The sequence below is a fragment of the Taudactylus pleione genome, unplaced genomic scaffold (assembly GCF_031769625.1).
Source record: "Taudactylus pleione unplaced genomic scaffold, aTauple2 ptg001435l, whole genome shotgun sequence".
Classification (NCBI taxonomy): domain Eukaryota; kingdom Metazoa; phylum Chordata; class Amphibia; order Anura; family Myobatrachidae; genus Taudactylus; species Taudactylus pleione.
Window position 1 is genome coordinate 22291 of NW_028285834.1, and position 19450 is coordinate 41740.

The 19450-nt window shown below is 43.8% G+C and overlaps 1 protein-coding gene across 1 annotated transcript; it reads right to left on the reverse strand.

Moving 5' to 3' along the window:
* Window positions 1-1059: 1059 nt before the first annotated feature.
* On the reverse strand, window positions 1060-19149 carry LOC148442618 (uncharacterized; the record flags this gene model as incomplete). The annotated part of the gene is made up of 7 exons (XM_088463715.1): window positions 19089-19149; window positions 10132-10289; window positions 9933-10011; window positions 7476-7573; window positions 6661-7336; window positions 1670-1767; window positions 1060-1507 (listed from the first exon to the last, which is right to left on the reverse strand). Coding segments are annotated over exons 3-7 (1354 nt in total), but the record flags the coding sequence as incomplete, so codon positions are not given.
* Window positions 19150-19450: the final 301 nt, after the last annotated feature.

Consider the following 19450-nt stretch of genomic DNA (forward strand, 5'->3'; position numbering starts at 1 on the left):
TGTATGAGATACACCAGAGAGTGTGGGGAGGAGACTGGTCAGATCTCTGGGCTGGTAACACACAGTGACATGATGTGAGGGGGAGAGCAGGAGTATAATAGTGCCTGATGGCTCCTGATGTATGAGATACACCAGAGAGTATGGGGAGGAGACTGGTCATATCTCTGGGCTGGTAACACACAGTGACATGATGTGAGGGGGAGAGCAGGAGAATAATAGGGGCTGATAGTTCCTTATGTATGATATAAACCAGAGTGTGTGGGGAGGAGACTGGTCAGATCTCTGGGCTGGTAACACGCAGTGACATGATGTCATGAGATTAGCAGGAGTATAATAGGGGCTGATGGCTCCTGATGTATGAGATACACCAGAGAGTGTGGGGAGGAGACTGGTCAGATCTCTGGGCTGATATTACACAGTGACATGATGTGAGGAGGAGAGCAGGAGTATAATAGGGGCTGATGGCTCCTGATGTATGAGATACACCAGAGAGTATGGGGAGGAGACTGATCAGATCTGTGGGCTGATATTACACAGTGACATGATGTGAGGAGGAGAGCAGGAGTATAATAGGGACTGATGGCTCCTGATGTATGAGATACACTAGAGAGTGTGTGGAGGAGACTGGTCAGATCTCTGGGCTGGTAACACACAGTGACATGATGTGAGGGGGAGATAAGGAGTATAATAGTGGCTGATGGCTCCTGATGTATGAGATACACCAGAGAGTGTGTGGAGGAGACTGGTCAGATCTCTGGGCTGGTAACACACAGTGACATGATGTGAGGGGGAGAGCAGGAGTATAATAGGGGTTGATGGCTCCTGATGTATGAGATACGCCAGAGTGTGGGGAGGAAACTGGTCAGATCTCTGGGCTGGTAACAGACAGTGACATGATGTTGGGGGAGAGCAGGAGTATAATAAGGACTGATGGTGCCCACTGGGCAAATACATTTTCTTCATTAGTTTGTACTGATAGAGGAGAGTGCAGAAAATAAATTGCTGTAGTGACTGAGCAAGGAGAATATGTAACTCTTTATAATAGTGTTTATTACTCACCTTTGCTGATAATATCTGTAGGCATTTCCTCCTCCTTACACTGATCATCCCTCACACCCCTCTCTTCTTCTCCCTCTATATCTTCTGCCTTCATATTAGTCAAATACGTCTCTTCTTCTCCCTCTATAGCTTCTGCCTTCATATTAGTCACATACGTCTCTTCTTCTCCCTCTATATCTTCTGCCTTCATATTAGTCACATACGTCTCTTCTTCTCCCTCTATATCTTCTGCCTTCATATTAGTCATATACGTCTCTTCTTCTCCCTCTATATCTTCTGTCTTCATATCAGTTACATACGTCTCTTCTTCTCCCACTATATCTACTGCCTTCATATCAGTCACATACGTCTCTTCTTCTCTCTCTGTATTTTCTGTCTTCAGATCAGTCACATACGTCTCCTCTTCTCCCTCTATATCTTCTGTCTTGAAGTCAGTCAGGTGTTCACCCTAATAAACCAAAGGCACTATAAAATAAAACTCACATAATGACAAAATGTAATAATTGAGATTACATAATATAATATCAGTGTAAAAGACACACACAGCTTTCTACACATCATATAGTGACAGTCACTGTGGTATATTGGTGAGACCCTAAATCCCATCTACCTGATGCTCCTGTGGGGTCCTGTGATTCTCCTCTGTACAATCCTGGGAATAAAGAGGATGGGGACATCTCTCTGGAGTATTTCTGTTACTGAGTCCATCTGTAGGAGACACACAGTGACTGAGGATATTGCATATATGCGATTATCAGATGATGTGTGTATAATGTGATATCAAAAGCAGGAATAACTCTCTATACTGTATTAAGTGTATAAGGAGGCATCTCTTATATATTACAACTGTAACATTATTGTACTACAGCGGTGACTGGGCTAGATCAATAAGAATATAACAATTTTGGAACTTACTGTTAAATCTCTTTTCTGGGTCCATCTAGGGGACACTCTTGACCATGGGGTGTTATGAAAGTTGAGGAGATAGCACTTTTTAGCTCCTCTCATCCAACCCCTAACTCGTTTTGAACTTTATAAGCTCTTACATGCACAACCCAATAAAGGAGGGATCGTGGCGCCCCCAGATGGTCTTGGATAAGGATATTTAAAGGTAAGTACCAAAAATCCTATATTCTCCTTGTACAATGTACAAAAGCTGCCCCAGGGGAGGGTATGTACAGTCTTGGCTGAAGCCAGTAACCTCTGGCTAAAGGAAGCATCCCTGCACAAAATCATGCATCTATAAACCCGGTGATTGTATGAACCTAGGAGGCCCATGTAACTGCTCCACATAAGTGTTCCATGGAAGTTCCATGCCATGCCAACCACAAAGCACCAAATGAGCTGAGATACTAGATCATTCCGCCACTCATATGTCTACTGAATTGTGGCTCTAATCCCTTTCCAGTTATACATTCTCATATCACCACATCTAATGGGGACTCTGATCCAATGCTTTGCTGATTTAGCAAACAGTAGGTAACACAGTCTCGTAATTAATGAGAAAAGACAACACTACTCAAGAGACAAATAAGGTAGTGTATATAACACTATCTGCGTGAACCTAGAATGGAGATCTCCAAGATAAGCACCTTAATTCTGGCACTCTTGCTGTAAGAAAAATTACTTTCAAGTTACCCACAAGATTGGGCATTTCTAGTGTTGTGTGTCTTTAAGTCTTCTGAACCAAAGTCCCTGAAATGATGGTACAGTGTAACAGTCTTCTGTCCATGGAGACTGGCACCATTCTTGTTAACCAATCAAGCCTGGATGAGGAACTCCTGCCTCTGTTCAAGTTCTCTGAGCAGGTCCACCATCCGAGAGATTGATCGGTCTATGATAAAAGATCATAAATTGAGGCGATTACCAATGGTTGATTGCGACCAAGCTCCTAGAGAACATCCTGAAATGCAACCTTGCCTACTGGACCACCCTTACAATAAACCTGAGTCCATCAAAAAGTTTCGTACTGGATTTTTGGATGGCTTTCTCTTGGCAAGAAGTACCTGTATAGTTGGGTATTGAACCCTTGGCATAAAAACTTAATGCACTAACTGGGAATCATCTTGGACTATTGCCAACTGATAAAAGCCAGCCATGGGACTATCGGTCTTTCATTACACTTAGCCTGAAGATCATCATTTGAGTCTGCATTTTTATAATAAGGAATAAACCTTATTCCCATAGATAATAGGAGGCCTGCCATGACTTTTGTGGTAAATTCAAAATGGCTCTCCCAAATGGGAGGTGAAGGTGGGCATCCTTCGTGTATATACACGTTCATTCCATATATAACAGTTTTTACAGATTCCAACATAAATCGGTCTACCTGCAGTCCTGTACTAAGGTCCTTGACATCTAAAATGAGTCTGAGACTCCCTTTTTTTAATTAAGAGGACGTCTTTTCAAATTTAAAATTCCATTGCCCTGGCCCAAGATGGGACTTCCAAAAAATCCCAATGTCCCAGCCTGATCCCTAAGTTATCCCTGGCAACAATTCCTTTACACTTCTCAGGGTGTAGGGAGACACCTGCACCACATTATAACCATAGATATCTCCGAGCTGGCACACCTCTTCATTGGGAAAGTGGGCAGACATTGATCACCCCAGGATATGGTGAAGCTTGGCTTGCTGTTTTACATACTGAGGAACACCAGGCAAAAAAATAAACCACTGAGTGTTCCTCTGTAGGTATCGCTGCCTTTAAGATTCCTGCGGGGATGTCAGGGACCTCCGAAACCAGAAGAGGGTCGCGGTGTCATTACAAGCAGCACTGTAACAATGCACCACTCAGATATTTAGAATGACAACTGTACAAACTATATTTCCGTCTTCCAGAAACTTTGAAGTTTTCCCTTTTCAGACACTTTTAACAAATAGTACAATAAGGAGAACAATTCACAAAATGCCGTATTATACTGGGTATTTAGTCAGCCTACATACATGGAAATATACATAAATACCTGAATAGAAATAAATGTAAATTGGTCAGATACTTATACCATGTTACCAGTGCGTGAGAGGAGTGGGAAGAGAGGAGCTTCACACTGGTCATTAGTAGAACCTTCTTTCAGGTGCTGCACTAAACCATGTGCTGTAACTCTAGTGGGCTGTCTTTATCAGCCTGACATCTTAGCGAAACGCGTTAAAGGTAGGCACTGGGAGCATCCACTTCAACTCTGACTGTCTTACTAGGGTGAGAGAGGAGGCCATTGCTGCTGATCCAGCCACTCTCACTTCGCAGGGTGGCCTGGTCTAGATACATTTGCTGCTGCCGGCCGAAGCCTTCTGTGATGGCCGGCAGCTCTGTATAGTCCAGAGATCTTACCCGGTTTCACGTATTGCTCTCCTTGCAGTCTCCGGGGGCATACTGTGGTACCTGCAGCTGGACCACTCACTTTAATGGCTGGCAGTAGTGTTGCGAAGAGACCATTATCCTGGAACCAACCCCCCCCACCCTTTTTGCTAGGCGGAATGGTCTGGTCCGGATTCAATTTCTTGCTGCTTGCCAACATCATCTGCAATGGCTGGCAGATGTGGTTAACACAGTCATGCACAGCCTGGCTCTGTGAGCCTGAAGTTGGAGCTTTCCTGCATGCTGCTTGGCGCCTGTCACTGCGGTAACCTCCAGCCTACCACCGACTCCTGCTGCCCTATGTGCTCTCTGGCATCCGCAACTCCCGTCCCTTATCAGACACCATTACTGACCCCTCCAGTTGACCCCTGGCGCTGCTGGCTCTGCGCCCTTCCTGCAGCGGTCATTGGTTCTCCAGCCGCAGCTTTCCACTAGACCACCCGTTTCTTTGGCACCTGCACTGTTGCTGTCCGAAACTCAGGGATTAGCGTGCAGGCTCTGCCACTGGGCGGTGTGTCCAGGAGCTGCTGCTTGAGAGAAAAGGCCCCTGCACCCCCTCTGACATCCAGCAGCCTCTCCTTCCACTGCATCTTGAGCCCTTGGCCTCCTGCAGCTGTCGGAAGGTAAGGAGAGGTTGGTAGCTTTTTAGATGGGGGGGATTAAAAGATGCAGGAACAAAATAAAATTAAAACATATATATATATATATATATATATATATAGTAGCTAACCTAGTGCTGATCTATTCCTTCAGCACTTAAAGACTAAGGGGAATAAATTATATACACTAAAAAGTTGACCTATTAAGTGCTAGATCCTCAATCCTCACTACACCCCATGGACAAGATTGTCCACTAATCTCATTAATCTTATTAAATATGGAGACAAATGTCCACCAGTTGTGTTTTATTGTGTTTTGAGGTTTCCACCTGTCTTTGTGGCCCGCTTGAGGTGAAAGGAACATTGCAAGAAGGTCCGTCCACAATACAAGGTACATTTGACTAAGGGCCTCATTCAGACACGCTCGCAAGCGCTATGCGCTCGCAAGTGGGTCGATGGTGAGGCCCTGGCGTGCGCAAGCCCCGATGCGAGAGAGAAATTCTCTCGCTCTGGGGCTTGCTACAAACGGGACGGCTGTCGATGTTGATCGACAGCTCGCCCCATTTTGTGGGCGGGGAGGGGGGGTGGCTGGACAAACGGAGGCGTTCCTGAATTAACTCCTGCCGTATGTGGGCGGCCCTACTGACATCACCAGTGATGTCAGTAGGGAGCTTCTTGCTCTATCAGAGCAGGAAGCTCCCTGGGGCTTGCAGTAGACGAGACCCTACCGCAAGGGTCTCGTCGCAAGCGCCAATGATCGCGATGGTCGTGACCATCGCGACCATCACCTGGCCGCTCGCTAAAACTGTGGGTGGTCACCCACAGCTTAGCAAGCGGCCAGGAGGCCGGCATTTTAAAACAAAAGCGGCCGCCCTCATTCAGAGCAAGCGCTCACTTTTTGCGAGCGGCTCTGAATGAGGCCCTAAGTACATTAGAGATGATGACCCTTGTCGCTCTAGAGGGGACAACTTCCAAATCCTTTACGAGAGTAACGTGTGGTGGTCTCAGAATACCTGACATCAAGTCTGCCGGCCAGGATATAAGAAGCCGTAAATAACCGCACCATCCCAGCTGTGGTATCAGTCCCTCTCAGTCTGTGTAATGGCCGTCTGGTTGTACAGAGGACTACACATACTCAATAGGAAGGGATCAAGTCTTCTATATCCACAATATGCTTTTATCTCCACTGGTTTCCGTATTGTCTCAGTATAGGTGAGTAGTAGATGGAAAGGAACCTCAAGTGGCTTCATGGAAAGAGAGGGCATCATAGTGAAAAGGTGCCGTGTGTCCCCTTATCCCCATGTGACCACGACATGTGTGAGCATCAGAAGTCTCATTATGCAACGTTCAGTTTCTCTTGGTAGAAAATGAGCAAAAGTGACATCAGATCTCTCATCTGAGTCCTATGATTTATCACTAGACGATGTCACAGCCAGCGGTGGGAAATCAAAGGCCGTGGGGTAGATGGGTCTCTCGGGATACAGCCAGGTGGTCTAAAAGAACTCGGCCAGGAGGTCTAGAAGAACTGACCAATATCCTCCTGAGCAGGATCATTATATTATGGATATCATGGAATAAGAGATTGTTGTAGTGACTGAACAAGGAGAATATGTAACTATTTTCTGTAATAAGTGTTTATTACTCACCTGTGCTGATATCTGTAGGGAGTTCCTCCTCCTTACACTGCTGATCACCTCTCACATACATCTCTTCTCCCTCTATATCTTCTGTCTTTATATTAGTCACATACGTCTCTTCTTCTCCCTCTATATCTTCTGCCTTTATATCAGTCACATACGTCTCTTCTCCCTCTATATCTTCTGTCTTCATATCAATCACATACGTCTCTTCTTCTCCCTCTATATCTTCTGCCTTTATATCAGTCACATACGTCTCTTCTCCCTCTATATCTTCTGTCTTCATATCAGTCACATACGTCTCTTCTTCTCCCTCTATATCTTCCGCCGTATTATCAGTCACATACGTCTCTTCTTCTCCCTTTATATCTTCTGCCTTCATATCAGTCACACACATCTCTTCTCCATCTATATCTTCTGCCTTCATATCAGTCACATACGTCTCTTCTTCTCCCTCTATATCTTCTGCCTTCATATCAGTCACATACGTCTCTTCTTCTCCCTCTATATCTTCTGCCTTTATATCAGTCACATACGTCTCTTCTTCTCCCTCTGTATCTTCTGCCTTTATATCAGTCACATACGTCTCTTCTTCTCCCTCTATATCTTCTGCCTTCATATCAGTCACAAACATCTCTTCTTCTCCCTCTGTATATTCTGACTTTATATCTGTAAGATCTTCACCCTAAATGACCCATAAAACAATGTAATAAAACATTAATGATGCCTAATTTACTTAACTGTGTAGAAGACACACAGCTTATTTACAGATCATATAGTGACAGTCACTTTGGTATATTAGTGAGACCCTAAATCCCATCTACCTGATGCTCCTGTGAGATTCTGTGATTCTCCTCTGTACAGTCCTGGGAATAAAGAGGATGGGGACATCTCTCTGGGGTATTTCTGTTACTGGATCCATCTGTAGGAGACACACAGTGACTGAGTACATTGTATATAGTGTTCACTCTAGATCCGGCGGCAGGCAGGGCGCCGGAGCTAGAGAGGGCAATGTTGTGCGCGCGTGAAAAGGGGGCGTGGCCATGAAAAGGGGGTCGTGTCTATAAGACGCAATCCCTTTTCGTCATACTTGGGGGCGTGCCCGGCACCTACGGACACGCCGGGCAGCCCCCAAGCGCTGCAGACAGGGAGAATAGATGCCGGGTCACCGCACATTTCTCCACCGGCGGGACATTGCGTCCCGAGGGTGAAGACGGCACCCGCAGGCTGTGAGGGCAGGGCGCTTTTTGCCCACCTTCTGGAGGGCAGGGTGCTTTTTGCCCTCTAGAAGGAGGGCAGGGTGCCGCGCCCCACTAAAACAGCCTAGCGGAAATTGACAGAATTTTCATATTTTGGCCTCTATTCACCACCACAATGCCTTTGAAATGAAACAAACAAGATATGCTTTATCTGCAGACTTTCAGATTTAATTTGAGGGTAATTACATCCAAATCAGGTGAACGGTGTAGGAATTACAACGGTTTCTATATGTGCCTCCCAGTTGACTTTGTGTGTGTATTTCTGTGAGTGTGTGTGTATGTATGTATGTATATATATACAGTCAGGTGCATAAATATTGGGACATTGACAGAATTTTCATATTTTGGCCTCTATTCACCACCACAATGACTTTTAAATTAAACAAACAAGATGTGCTTTAACTGCAGACTTTCAGATTTAATTTGAGGGTAATTACATCCAAATCAGGTGAACGGTGTAGGAATTACAACGGTTTCTATATGTGCCTCCCACTTTTTAAGGGGCCAAAAGTAATGGGACAAACTAAACAATCCTAAATCTAACTTTCACTTTTTAATACTTTGTTGCAAATCCTTTGCAGGTAATTACAGCCTGAAGTCTGGAACGCATAGACATCACCAGACACTGGGTTTCATCCCTGGTGATGCTCTTCCAGGCCTCTACTGCAAATGTCTTCAGTTCCTGCTTGTTCTTGGGGCATTTTCCCTTCAGTTTTGTCTTCATCAAGTGAAATGCATGCTCAATCGGATTCAGGTCAGGGTATTGACTTGGCCATTACATATTCCACTTTTTAGCCTTAAAAAACTCTTTGGTTGCTTTTGCAGTATGCTTCGGGTCATTGTCCATTTGCACTGTGAAGCCGTCCAATGAGTTCTGAAGCATTTGACTATGAGCATATAATATTGCCCGAAACACTTCAGAATTCATTCTGCTGCTTTTGTCAGCAGTCACATCATCAATAAATACAAGGGAACCAGTTCCATTGGCAGCCATACATGCCCACGCCATGACACTACCACCACCATGCTTCACTGATGAGGTGGTATGTTTTGGATCATGAGCAGTTCCTTTCCTTCTCCATACTCTTCTCTTCCCATCACTCTGGTACAAGTTGATCTTTGTCTCATCTGTCTATAGGATGTTGTTCCATAACTGTAATGGCTTTTTTAGATGTTGTTTGGCAAACTCTAATCTGGTGTTCCTGTTTTTGTGGCTCACCGATGGTTTACATCTTGTGGTGAACCCTCTATATTCACTCTTGTGAAATCTTCGCTTGATTGTTGACTTTGACACATATACACCTACCTCCTGGAGAGTGTTCTTGATTTGGCCAACTGTTGTGAAGGGGTTTTTCTTCACCGGGGAAATTATTCTTCTGTCATCCACCACAGTTGTTTCCGTGGTCTTCCGGGTCTTTTGGTGTTGCTGAGCTCTCCGATGCGTTCTTTACTTTTAAGAATGTTCCAAACAGTTGATTTGGCCACACCTATGTTTTTGCTATCTCTCGGATGGGTTTGTTTTGATTTTTCAGCCTAATGATGGCTTGCTTCACTGATAGTGACAGCTCTTTGGATCTCATATTGAGAGTCGACAGCAACTGATTCCAAATGCAAATGTCACACCTAGAATCAACTCCAGACCTTTTAACTGCTTGATTGATAATGAAATAACGAGGGAATAGCCCACACCTGTCCATGAAATAGCTTTTGAGTTGATAGTCCCATTATTTTTGGCCCCTTAAAAAGTGGGAGGCACATATAGAAACCGTTGAAATTCCTACACCGTTCACCTGAGTTGGATGTAATTACCCTCAAATTAAATCTGAAAGTCTGCAGTTAAAGCACATCTTGTTTGCTTCATTTCAAAGCCATTGTGGTGGTGAATAGAGGACAAAATATGAAAATTCTGTCAATGTCCCAATATTTATGCACCTGACTGTATGTGATTATCAGGTGATGTGTGTATATAGGGGGCCCCCATACCTGCTCTCCCCTGTACAATAAATAACAGTCTCCACTTACCCAGTGATATGAGAGGCCGGTGATTCTCCATCATCACGTCCTTGTACAGACCCTTGTGTTCCTCTATATACTCCCCCTCCTGCATGGAAACATAGACAGTGACACCTTGATACCTTATAGGAACCTGACACACAATGATAGAGTCATCACCCAGACACATCCCGGTGTTACTGTATACTCTCCCATTCCCAGCAGTCACCTCTCCAGTCAGCAGCTGAATGATCTTGTTGGTGAGTTCCAGGATCTTCTGGTTATTGTATCTGTCATGTATTAGTGAGTGAGGTGGAAGCACCTTGATGGGCTCTGGGTCCTGCTCAGTCCTCGTGACACAAGTGTCTTAATCACTAGTTTGCAATCCTTTGTAAAGACAAAGACATCATTAATGAGGAAAATGTAACTCAATATATTCAATAATGATAACATCTTAACAGTAAAATTTTAAGTTATTAAAAAAACGTAATTATTTCAATATACAAACTATGCATGAGAAAAAAATCACTAAATAGAGTAACAAATAAGATAGGGACTTCAGACACAAAGTCTGTACAGTCCCCCCCCTATATAATAATACCACATATCAGTGTGTGCTGGGAGCTGTGTTATTCCCCCTCATATATCACTGTACAGTCCTCTCTCCCATATATAATATTAATACCACATATCAGTGTGTGCTGGGAGCTGTGTTATTCCCCCTCAAATATCACTGTACAGTCCCCTCTCCCCCTATATAATAATAATACCACATATCAGTGTGTGCTGGGAGCTGTGTTATTCCCCTCATATATCACTGTACGGTCTCCTCTCCCCTATATAATAATACCACATATCAGTGTGTGCTGGGAGCTGTGTTATTCCCCCTCATATATCACTGTACAGTCCCATCTCCATTATATAATAATAATACCACATAACAGTGTGTGCTGGGAGCTGTGTTATTCCCACTCATATATCACTGTACTGTCCCGTCCCCCCCATATATAATAATAATACCACATATCAGTGTGTGCTGGGAGCTGTGTTATTCCCCCTCATATATCACTGTACGGTCCCCTCCCCCTATATAATAAGAATACCACATATCAGTGTGTGCTGGGAGCTGTGTTATTCCCCCTCACATATCACTGTATGGTCCCCTCTCCCCTATATATTAATAATAACACATATGAGTGTGTGCTGGGAGCTGTGCTATTCCCCTCATATATCACTGTACGGTCTCCTCTCCCCTCCATAATAATACCACATATCAGTGTGTGCTGGGAGCTGTGTTATTCCCCCTCATATATCACTGTACAGTCCCATCTCCATTATATAATAATAATACCACATATCAGTGTGTGCTGGGAGCTGTGATATTCCCCCTCATATATCACTGTACTGCCCCCTCTCCCCCTATACAATAATAATACCACATATCAGTGTGTGCTGGGAGCTGTTATTCCCTCTCATATATCACTGTAAAGTACCATCTACACTATATAATAATAATACCACATATCAGTGTGTGCTGGGAGCTGTGTTATTCCCCCTCATATATCACTGTACGGTACCCTCTCCCCTATATAATAATAACACATATCAGTGTGTGCTGGGAGCTGTGTTATGTCCCCTCATATATCACTGTACAGTCCTCTCTCCCCTATATTATAATAATACCACATACCAGTGTGTGCTAGGAGCTGTGTTATTCCCCCTCATATATCACTGTACAGTCCCCTCTCCCTATATAATAATACCACATATCAGTGTGTGCTGGGAGCTGTGTTATTCCCCCTCATATATCACTGTATGGTCCCCTCTCCCCTATATAATAATAATACCACATATCAGTGTGTGCTAGGAGCTGTGTTATTCCCCCTCATATATCACTGTACGGTACCCTCTCCCCTATATAATAATAACACATATCAGTGTGTGCTGGGAGCTGTGTTATTCCCCCTCATATATCACTGTACGGTCCCCTCTCGACTATATAATAATAATACCACATATCAGTGTGTGCTGGGAGCTGTGTTATTCCCCCTCATATATCACTGTATGGTCCCCTCCCACCTATATAATAATACCACATATCGTGTGCTGGGAGCTGTGTTATTCCCCCTCATATATCACTGTAAAGTCCCCTCTCCCCTATATAATAATACCACATATCAGTGTGTGCTGGGAGCTGTGTTATTCCCCTCATATATCACTGTACGGTCTCCTCTCCCCTACATAATAATACCACATATCAGTGTGTGCTGGGAGCTGTGTTATTCCCCCTCATATATCACTGTACAGTCCCATCTCCATTATATAATAATAATACCACTTATCAGTGTGTGCTGGGAGCTGTGATATTCCCCCTCATATATCACTGTACGGTCCCCTCTCCCACTATACAATAATAATACCACATATCAGTGTGTGCTGGGAGCTGTGTTATTCCCTCTCATATATCACTGTAAAGTCCCATCTACACTATATAATAATAATACCACATATCAGTGTGTGCTAGGAGCTGTGTTATTCCCCCTCATATATCACTGTACGGTACCCTCTCCCCTATATAATAATAACACATATCAGTGTGTGCTGGGAGCTGTGTTATGTCCCCTCATATATCACTGTACAGTCCTCTCTCCCCTATATTATAATAATACCACATACCAGTGTGTGCTAGGAGCTGTGTTATTCCCCCTCATATATCACTGTACAGTCCCCTCTCCCCTATATAATAATACCACATATCAGTGTGTGCTGGGAGCTGTGTTATTCCCCCTCATATATCACTGTACAGTCCCCTCTCCCCTATATAATAATACCACATATCAGTGTGTGCTGGGAGCTGTGTTATTCCCCCTCATATATCACTGTACGGTACCCTCTAACCTATATAATAATAACACATATCAGTGTGTGCTAGGAGCTGTGTTATTCCCCCTCATATATCACTGTACGGTCCCCTCTCCCCTATATAATAATAATACCACATATCAGTGTGTGCTGGGAGCTGTGTTATTCCCCCTCATATATCACTGTATGGTCCCCTCCCACCTATATAATAATACCACATATCAGTGTGTGCTGGGAGCTGTGTTATTCCCCCTCATATATCACTGTAAAGTCCCCTCTCCCCTATATAATAATAATACCACATATCAGTGTGTGCTGGGAGCTGTGTTATTCCCCCTTATATATCACTGTACGGTCCCCTCTCCCCTATATAATAATAATACCACAAATCAGTGTGTGCTGGGAGATGTCTTATTCCCCCTCAAATATCACTGTACAGTCCCCCCCCCCCTATATAATACTAATGTCACATATCAGTGTGTGCTGGGAGTTGTGTTATTCCCCCTCATATATCACTGTACAGTCCCCTCTCCCCCTATATAATTATAATACCACATATCAGTGTGTGCTAGGAGCTGTGTTATTCCCCCTCATGTATCACTGTACAGTCCCCTCTCCCCTATATAATAATAATACCACATATCAGTGTGTGCTGGGAGCTGTGTTATTCCCCCTCATATATCATTGTACAGTACCCTCTCCCTATATAATAATAATACCACATATCAGTGTGTGCTGGGAGCTGTGTTATTCCCCTCATATATCACTGTACGGTCCCCTCCCCCCTATATGATAATAATACCACATCTCAGTGTGTGCCGGGAGCTGTGTTATTCCCCCTTATATATCACTGTACGGTCCCCTCTCCCCTATATAATAATAATACCACATATCAGTGTGTGCTGGGAGCTGTGTTATTCCACTCATATATCACTGTACGGTCCCCTCTCCCCTATATAATAATAATACCACATAGTGTGTGCAGGGAGATGTCTTATTCCCCCTCAAATATCACTGTACAGTCCCTCCCCCCTATATAATACTAATGTCACATATCAGTGTGTGCTGGGAGTTGTGTTATTCCCCCTCATATATCACTGTACGGTCCCCTCTCCCCTATATAATAATACCACATATCAGTGTATGCTGGGAGCTGTGTTATTCCCCCTCATATATCACTGCACGGTCCCCTCTCCCCTATATAATAATAATAACACATATCAGTGTGTGCTGGGAGCTGTGTTATTCCCCCTCATATATCACTGTACAGTCCCCTCTCCCCCTATATAATTATAATACCACATATCAGTGTGTGCAAGGAGCTGTGTTATTCCCCTTCATGTATCACTGTACAGTCCCCTCTCCCCTATATAATAATAATACCACATATCAGTGTGTGCTGGGAGCTGTGTTATTCCCCCTCATATATCATTGTACAGTACCCTCTCCCTATATAATAATAATACCACATATCAGTGTGTGCTGGGAGCTGTGTTATTCCCCTCATATATCACTGTACGGTCCCCTCCCCCCTATATGATAATAATACCACATCTCAGTGTGTGACGGGAGCTGTGTTATTCCCCCTCATATATCACTGTACGGTCCCCTCTCCCCTATATAATAATAATACCACATATCAGTGTGTGCTGGGAGCTGTGTTATTCCCCCTCATATATCACTGTACGGTCCCCTCCCCCCTATATAATAATACCACATATCGTGTGCTGGGAGCTGTGTTATTCCCCCTCATATATCACTGTAAAGTCCCCTCTCCCCTATATAAAAACAATACCACATATCAATGTGTGCTGGGAGCTGTGTTATTCCGCCTCATATATCACTGTACAGTCCCCTCTCCCCTATATAATAATAATACCACATATCAGTGTGTGCTGGGAGCTGTGTTATTCCCCCTCATATATCACTGTACAGTCCCCTCTCCCCTATATAATAATAATACCACATATCAGTGTGTGCTGGGAGCTGTGTTATTCCCTCTTATATCACTGTACAGTCCCCTCTCCCCTATATAATAATACCACATATCAGTGTGTGCTGGGAGCTGTGTTATTCCCCCTCATATATCACTGTACAGTCCCCTCTCCCCTATATAATAATAATACCACATATCAGTGTGTGCTGGGAGCTGTGTTATTCCCCCTCATATATCACTGTACGGTCCCCTCCCCCCCCTATAATATAATAACACATATTGTGTGCTGGGAGCTGTTATTCCCCCTCATATATCACTGTAAAGTCCCCTCTCCCCTATATAAAAACAATACCACATATCAATGTGTGCTGGGAGCTGTGTTATTCCGCCTCATATATCACTGTACAGTCCCCTCTCCCCTATATAATAATAATACCACATATCAGTGTGTGCTGGGAGCTGTGTTATTCCCCCTCATATATCACTGTACAGTCCCCTCTCCCCTATATAATAATAATACCACATATCAGTGTGTGCTGGGAGCTGTGTTATTCCCTCTTATATCACTGTACAGTCCCCTCTCCCCTATATAATAATACCACATATCAGTGTGTGCTGGGAGCTGTGTTATTCCCCCTCATATATCACTGTACAGTCCCCTCTCCCCTATATAATAATAATACCACATATCAGTGTGTGCTGGGAGCTGTGTTATTCCCCCTTATATATCACTGTACAGTCCCCTCCCCCCTATATAATAATACCACATATCGTGTGCTGGGAGCTGTGTTATTCCCCCTCATATATCACTGTAAAGTCCCCTCTCCCCTATATAATAATAATACCACATATTAGTGTGTGCTGGGAGCTGTGTTATTCCGCCTCATATAACACTGTACAGTCCCCTCTCCCCTATATAATAATACCACATATCAGTGTGTGCTGGGAGCTGTGTTATTCCCCCTCATATATCACTGTAAAGTCCCCTCTCCCCTATATAATAATAATACCACATATCAGTGTGTGCTGGGAGCTGTGTTATTCCCCCTCATATATCACTGTACAGTCCCCTCTCCCCTATATAATAATAATACCACATATCAGTGTGTGCTGGGAGCTGTGTTATTCCCTCTTATATCACTGTACAGTCCCCTCTCCCCTATATAATAATACCACATATCAGTGTGTGCTGGGAGCTGTGTTATTCCCCCTCATATATCACTGTACAGTCCCCTCTCCCCTATATAATAATAATACCACATATCAGTGTGCTGGGAGCTGTGTTATTCCCCCTTATATATCACTGTACAGTCCCCTCCCCCCTATATAATAATACCACATATCGTGTGCTGGGAGCTGTGTTATTCCCCCTCATATATCACTGTAAAGTCCCCTCTCCCCTAAATAATAATAATACCACATATCAGTGTGTGCTGGGAGCTGTGTTATTCCGCCTCATATAACACTGTACAGTCCCCTCTCCCCTATATAATAATACCACATATCAGTGTGTGCTGGGAGCTGTGTTATTCCCCCTCATATATCACTGTAAAGTCCCCTCTCCCCTATATAATAATAATACCACATATCAGTGTGTGCTGGGAGCTGTGTTATTCCCCCTCATATATCACTGTACACTCCCCTCCCCCCTATATAATAATAATACCACATATCAGTGTGTACTGGGAGCTGTGTTATTCCCCCTCATATATCACTGTACAGTCCCCTCTCCCCTATATAATAATACCACATATCAGTGTGTGCTGGGAGCTGTGTTATTCCCCCTCATATATCACTGTACAGTCCCCTCTCCCCTATATAATAATACCACATATCAGTGTGTGCTGGGAGCTGTGTTATTCCCCCTCATATATCACTGTACAGTCCCCTCTCCCCTATATAATAATACCACATAGTGTGTGCTGGGAGCTGTGTTATTCCCCTCATATATCACTGTACGGTCCCCTCTCCCCTATATAATAATATCACATATCTGTGTGTGCTGGGAGCTGTTATTCCCCCTCATATATTACTGTACAGTCCCCTCTCCCCTATATAATAATATCACATATCAGTGTGTGCTGGGAGCTGTTATTCCCCCTCATATATCACTGTACAGTCCCCTCTCCCCTATATAATAATACCACATATCAGTGTGTGCTGGGAGCTGTGTTATTCCCCTCATATATCACTGTACGGTCCCCTCTCCCCTATTTAATAATAATACCACATATCAGTGTGCTGGGAGCTGTGTTATTCCCCTCATATATCACTGTACGGTCCCCTCTCCCCTATATAATAATAATACCACATATCAGTGTGTGCTGGGAGCTGTGTTATCCCCCCTCATATATCACTATACGGTCCCCTCTCCCCCTATATAATAATAATACCACATATCAGTGTGCTGGGAGCTGTGTTATTCCCCACATATATCACTGTACAGTCCCCTCTCCCCTATATAATAATAATACCACATATCAGTGTGTGCTGGGAGCTGTGTTATTCCCCCTCATATATCACTGTACGGTCCCCTCTCCCCTATATAATTCACATATCATTGTGTGCTGGGAGCTGTGTTATTCCCCCCTCATATATCACTGTACGGTCCCCTCTCCCCTATACAATAATATAACATATCAGTGTATGCTAGGAGCAGTGTTATTCCTTCTCATATATCACTGTACGGTCCCCTCTCCCCTATATAATAATAATACCACAAATCAGTGTGTGCTGAGAGCTGTGTTATCCCCCCTCATATATCACTCTACAGTCCCTCTCCCCTCTATAATAATAATACCACATATCAGTGTGTGCTGGGAGCTGTGTTATTCCCCCTCATATATCACTGTACGGTCCCCTCTCCCCTATAAAATAATAATACCACATATCAGTGTGTGCTGGTAGCTGTGTTATTCCCCTCATATATCACTGTACGGTCCCCTCTCCCCCTATATAATAATAATACCACATAGTGTGTGCTGGGAGCTGTGTTATCCCCCTCAAATATCACTGTACGGTCCCCTCTCCCCTATATAATAATAATACCACATATCAGTGTGTGCTGGGAGCTGTGTTATTCCCCCTCATATATCACTGTAGTCTCCTCCCCCCTATATTATAATAATACCACATATCAGTGTGTGCTGGGAGCTGTGTTATTCCCCTCATATATCACTATACAGTCCCCTCTCCCCTATATAATAACAATACTATATATCAGTGTGTGCTGGGAGCTGTGTAATTCCCCTCATATATCACTGTACAGTCCCCTCTCCCCTATATAATAATACCACATATCAGTGTGTGCTGGGAGCTGTGTTATTCCCCTCATATATCACAGTACGGTTCCCTCTCCCCTATATAATAATAATACCACATATCAGTGTGTGCTGGGAGCTGTGTTATTCCCCTCATATATCACTGTACGGTCCCCTCTCCCCTATATAATAATAATACCACATATCAGTGTGTGCTGGGAGCTGTTATTCCCCCTCATATATCACTGTACAGTCCCCTCTCCCCTATATAATAATAATACCACATATCAGTGTGTGCTGGGAGCTGTGTTATTCCCCCTCAAATATCACTGTACGGTCCCCTCTCCCCTATATAATAATACCACATATCAGTGTGTGCTGGGAGCTGTGTTATTCCCCCTCATATATCACTGTACGGTCCCCTCTCCCCTATATAATAATAATACCACATATCAGTGTGTGCTGGGAGCTGTGTTATTCCCCCTCATATATCACTGTGTAGTCCCCTCTCCCCTATATAATAATAATACCACATATCAGTGTGTGCTGGGAGCTGTGTTATTCCCCTCATATATCACTGTACAGTCCCCTCCCCCTATATAATAATAATACCACATATCAGTGTGTGCTGGGAGCTGGGTTATTCCACCTCATATATCACTGTACAGTCCCCTCTCCCCTATATAATAATAATACCACATATCAGTGTGTGCTGGGAGCTGTGTTATTCCCCCTCATATATCACTGTGTAGTCCCCTCTCCCCTATATAATAATAATACCACATATCAGTGTGTGCTGGGAGCTGTGTTATTCCCCTCATATATCACTGTACAGTCCCCTCCCCCTATATAATAATACCACATATCAGTGTGTGCTGGGAGCTGGGTTATTCCACCTCATATATCAGTGTACGGTCCCCTCTCCCCTATATAATAATAATACCACATATCAGTGTGTGCTGGGAGCTGTGTTATTCCCCCTCATATATCACTGTACAGTCCCCTCCCCCTATATAATAATAATACCACATATCAGTGTGTGCTGGGAGCTGTGTTATTCCCCCTCATATATACCTGTAAGCCCTCCGCCTATATAACAACAAACTATAATAATATAGAGTATTCTACCTTTAGACTGGTTTGTATTTCACAAAGGAAAAATGGCGACTGAGATTTCTGTGACCCCGCCCCCTCCCCTGCGTCACTCTCTAGAGGTTAATGAAAATATAGACTTACGGGTCAGAAAAGCGTCTCTGGGAAAATGGCCGCGCTGCATTTTGATCTTTATTATTTGGTTTTGCGATCCCTGAGCTATGAGGCTGTTACCCGACTGCACATCCGGGGTATCGGGTTCCTTATGTTATAACCTATACACGTAGTATGTATTGTGTAGCTAAAGAGCAGTCTCTGTACTTCGGGAAAATGGCCGCCGCTGGCTCCTTAAATCGGAGACATATGTTATATACAGTAGGTAATACAATGTTCCTCCA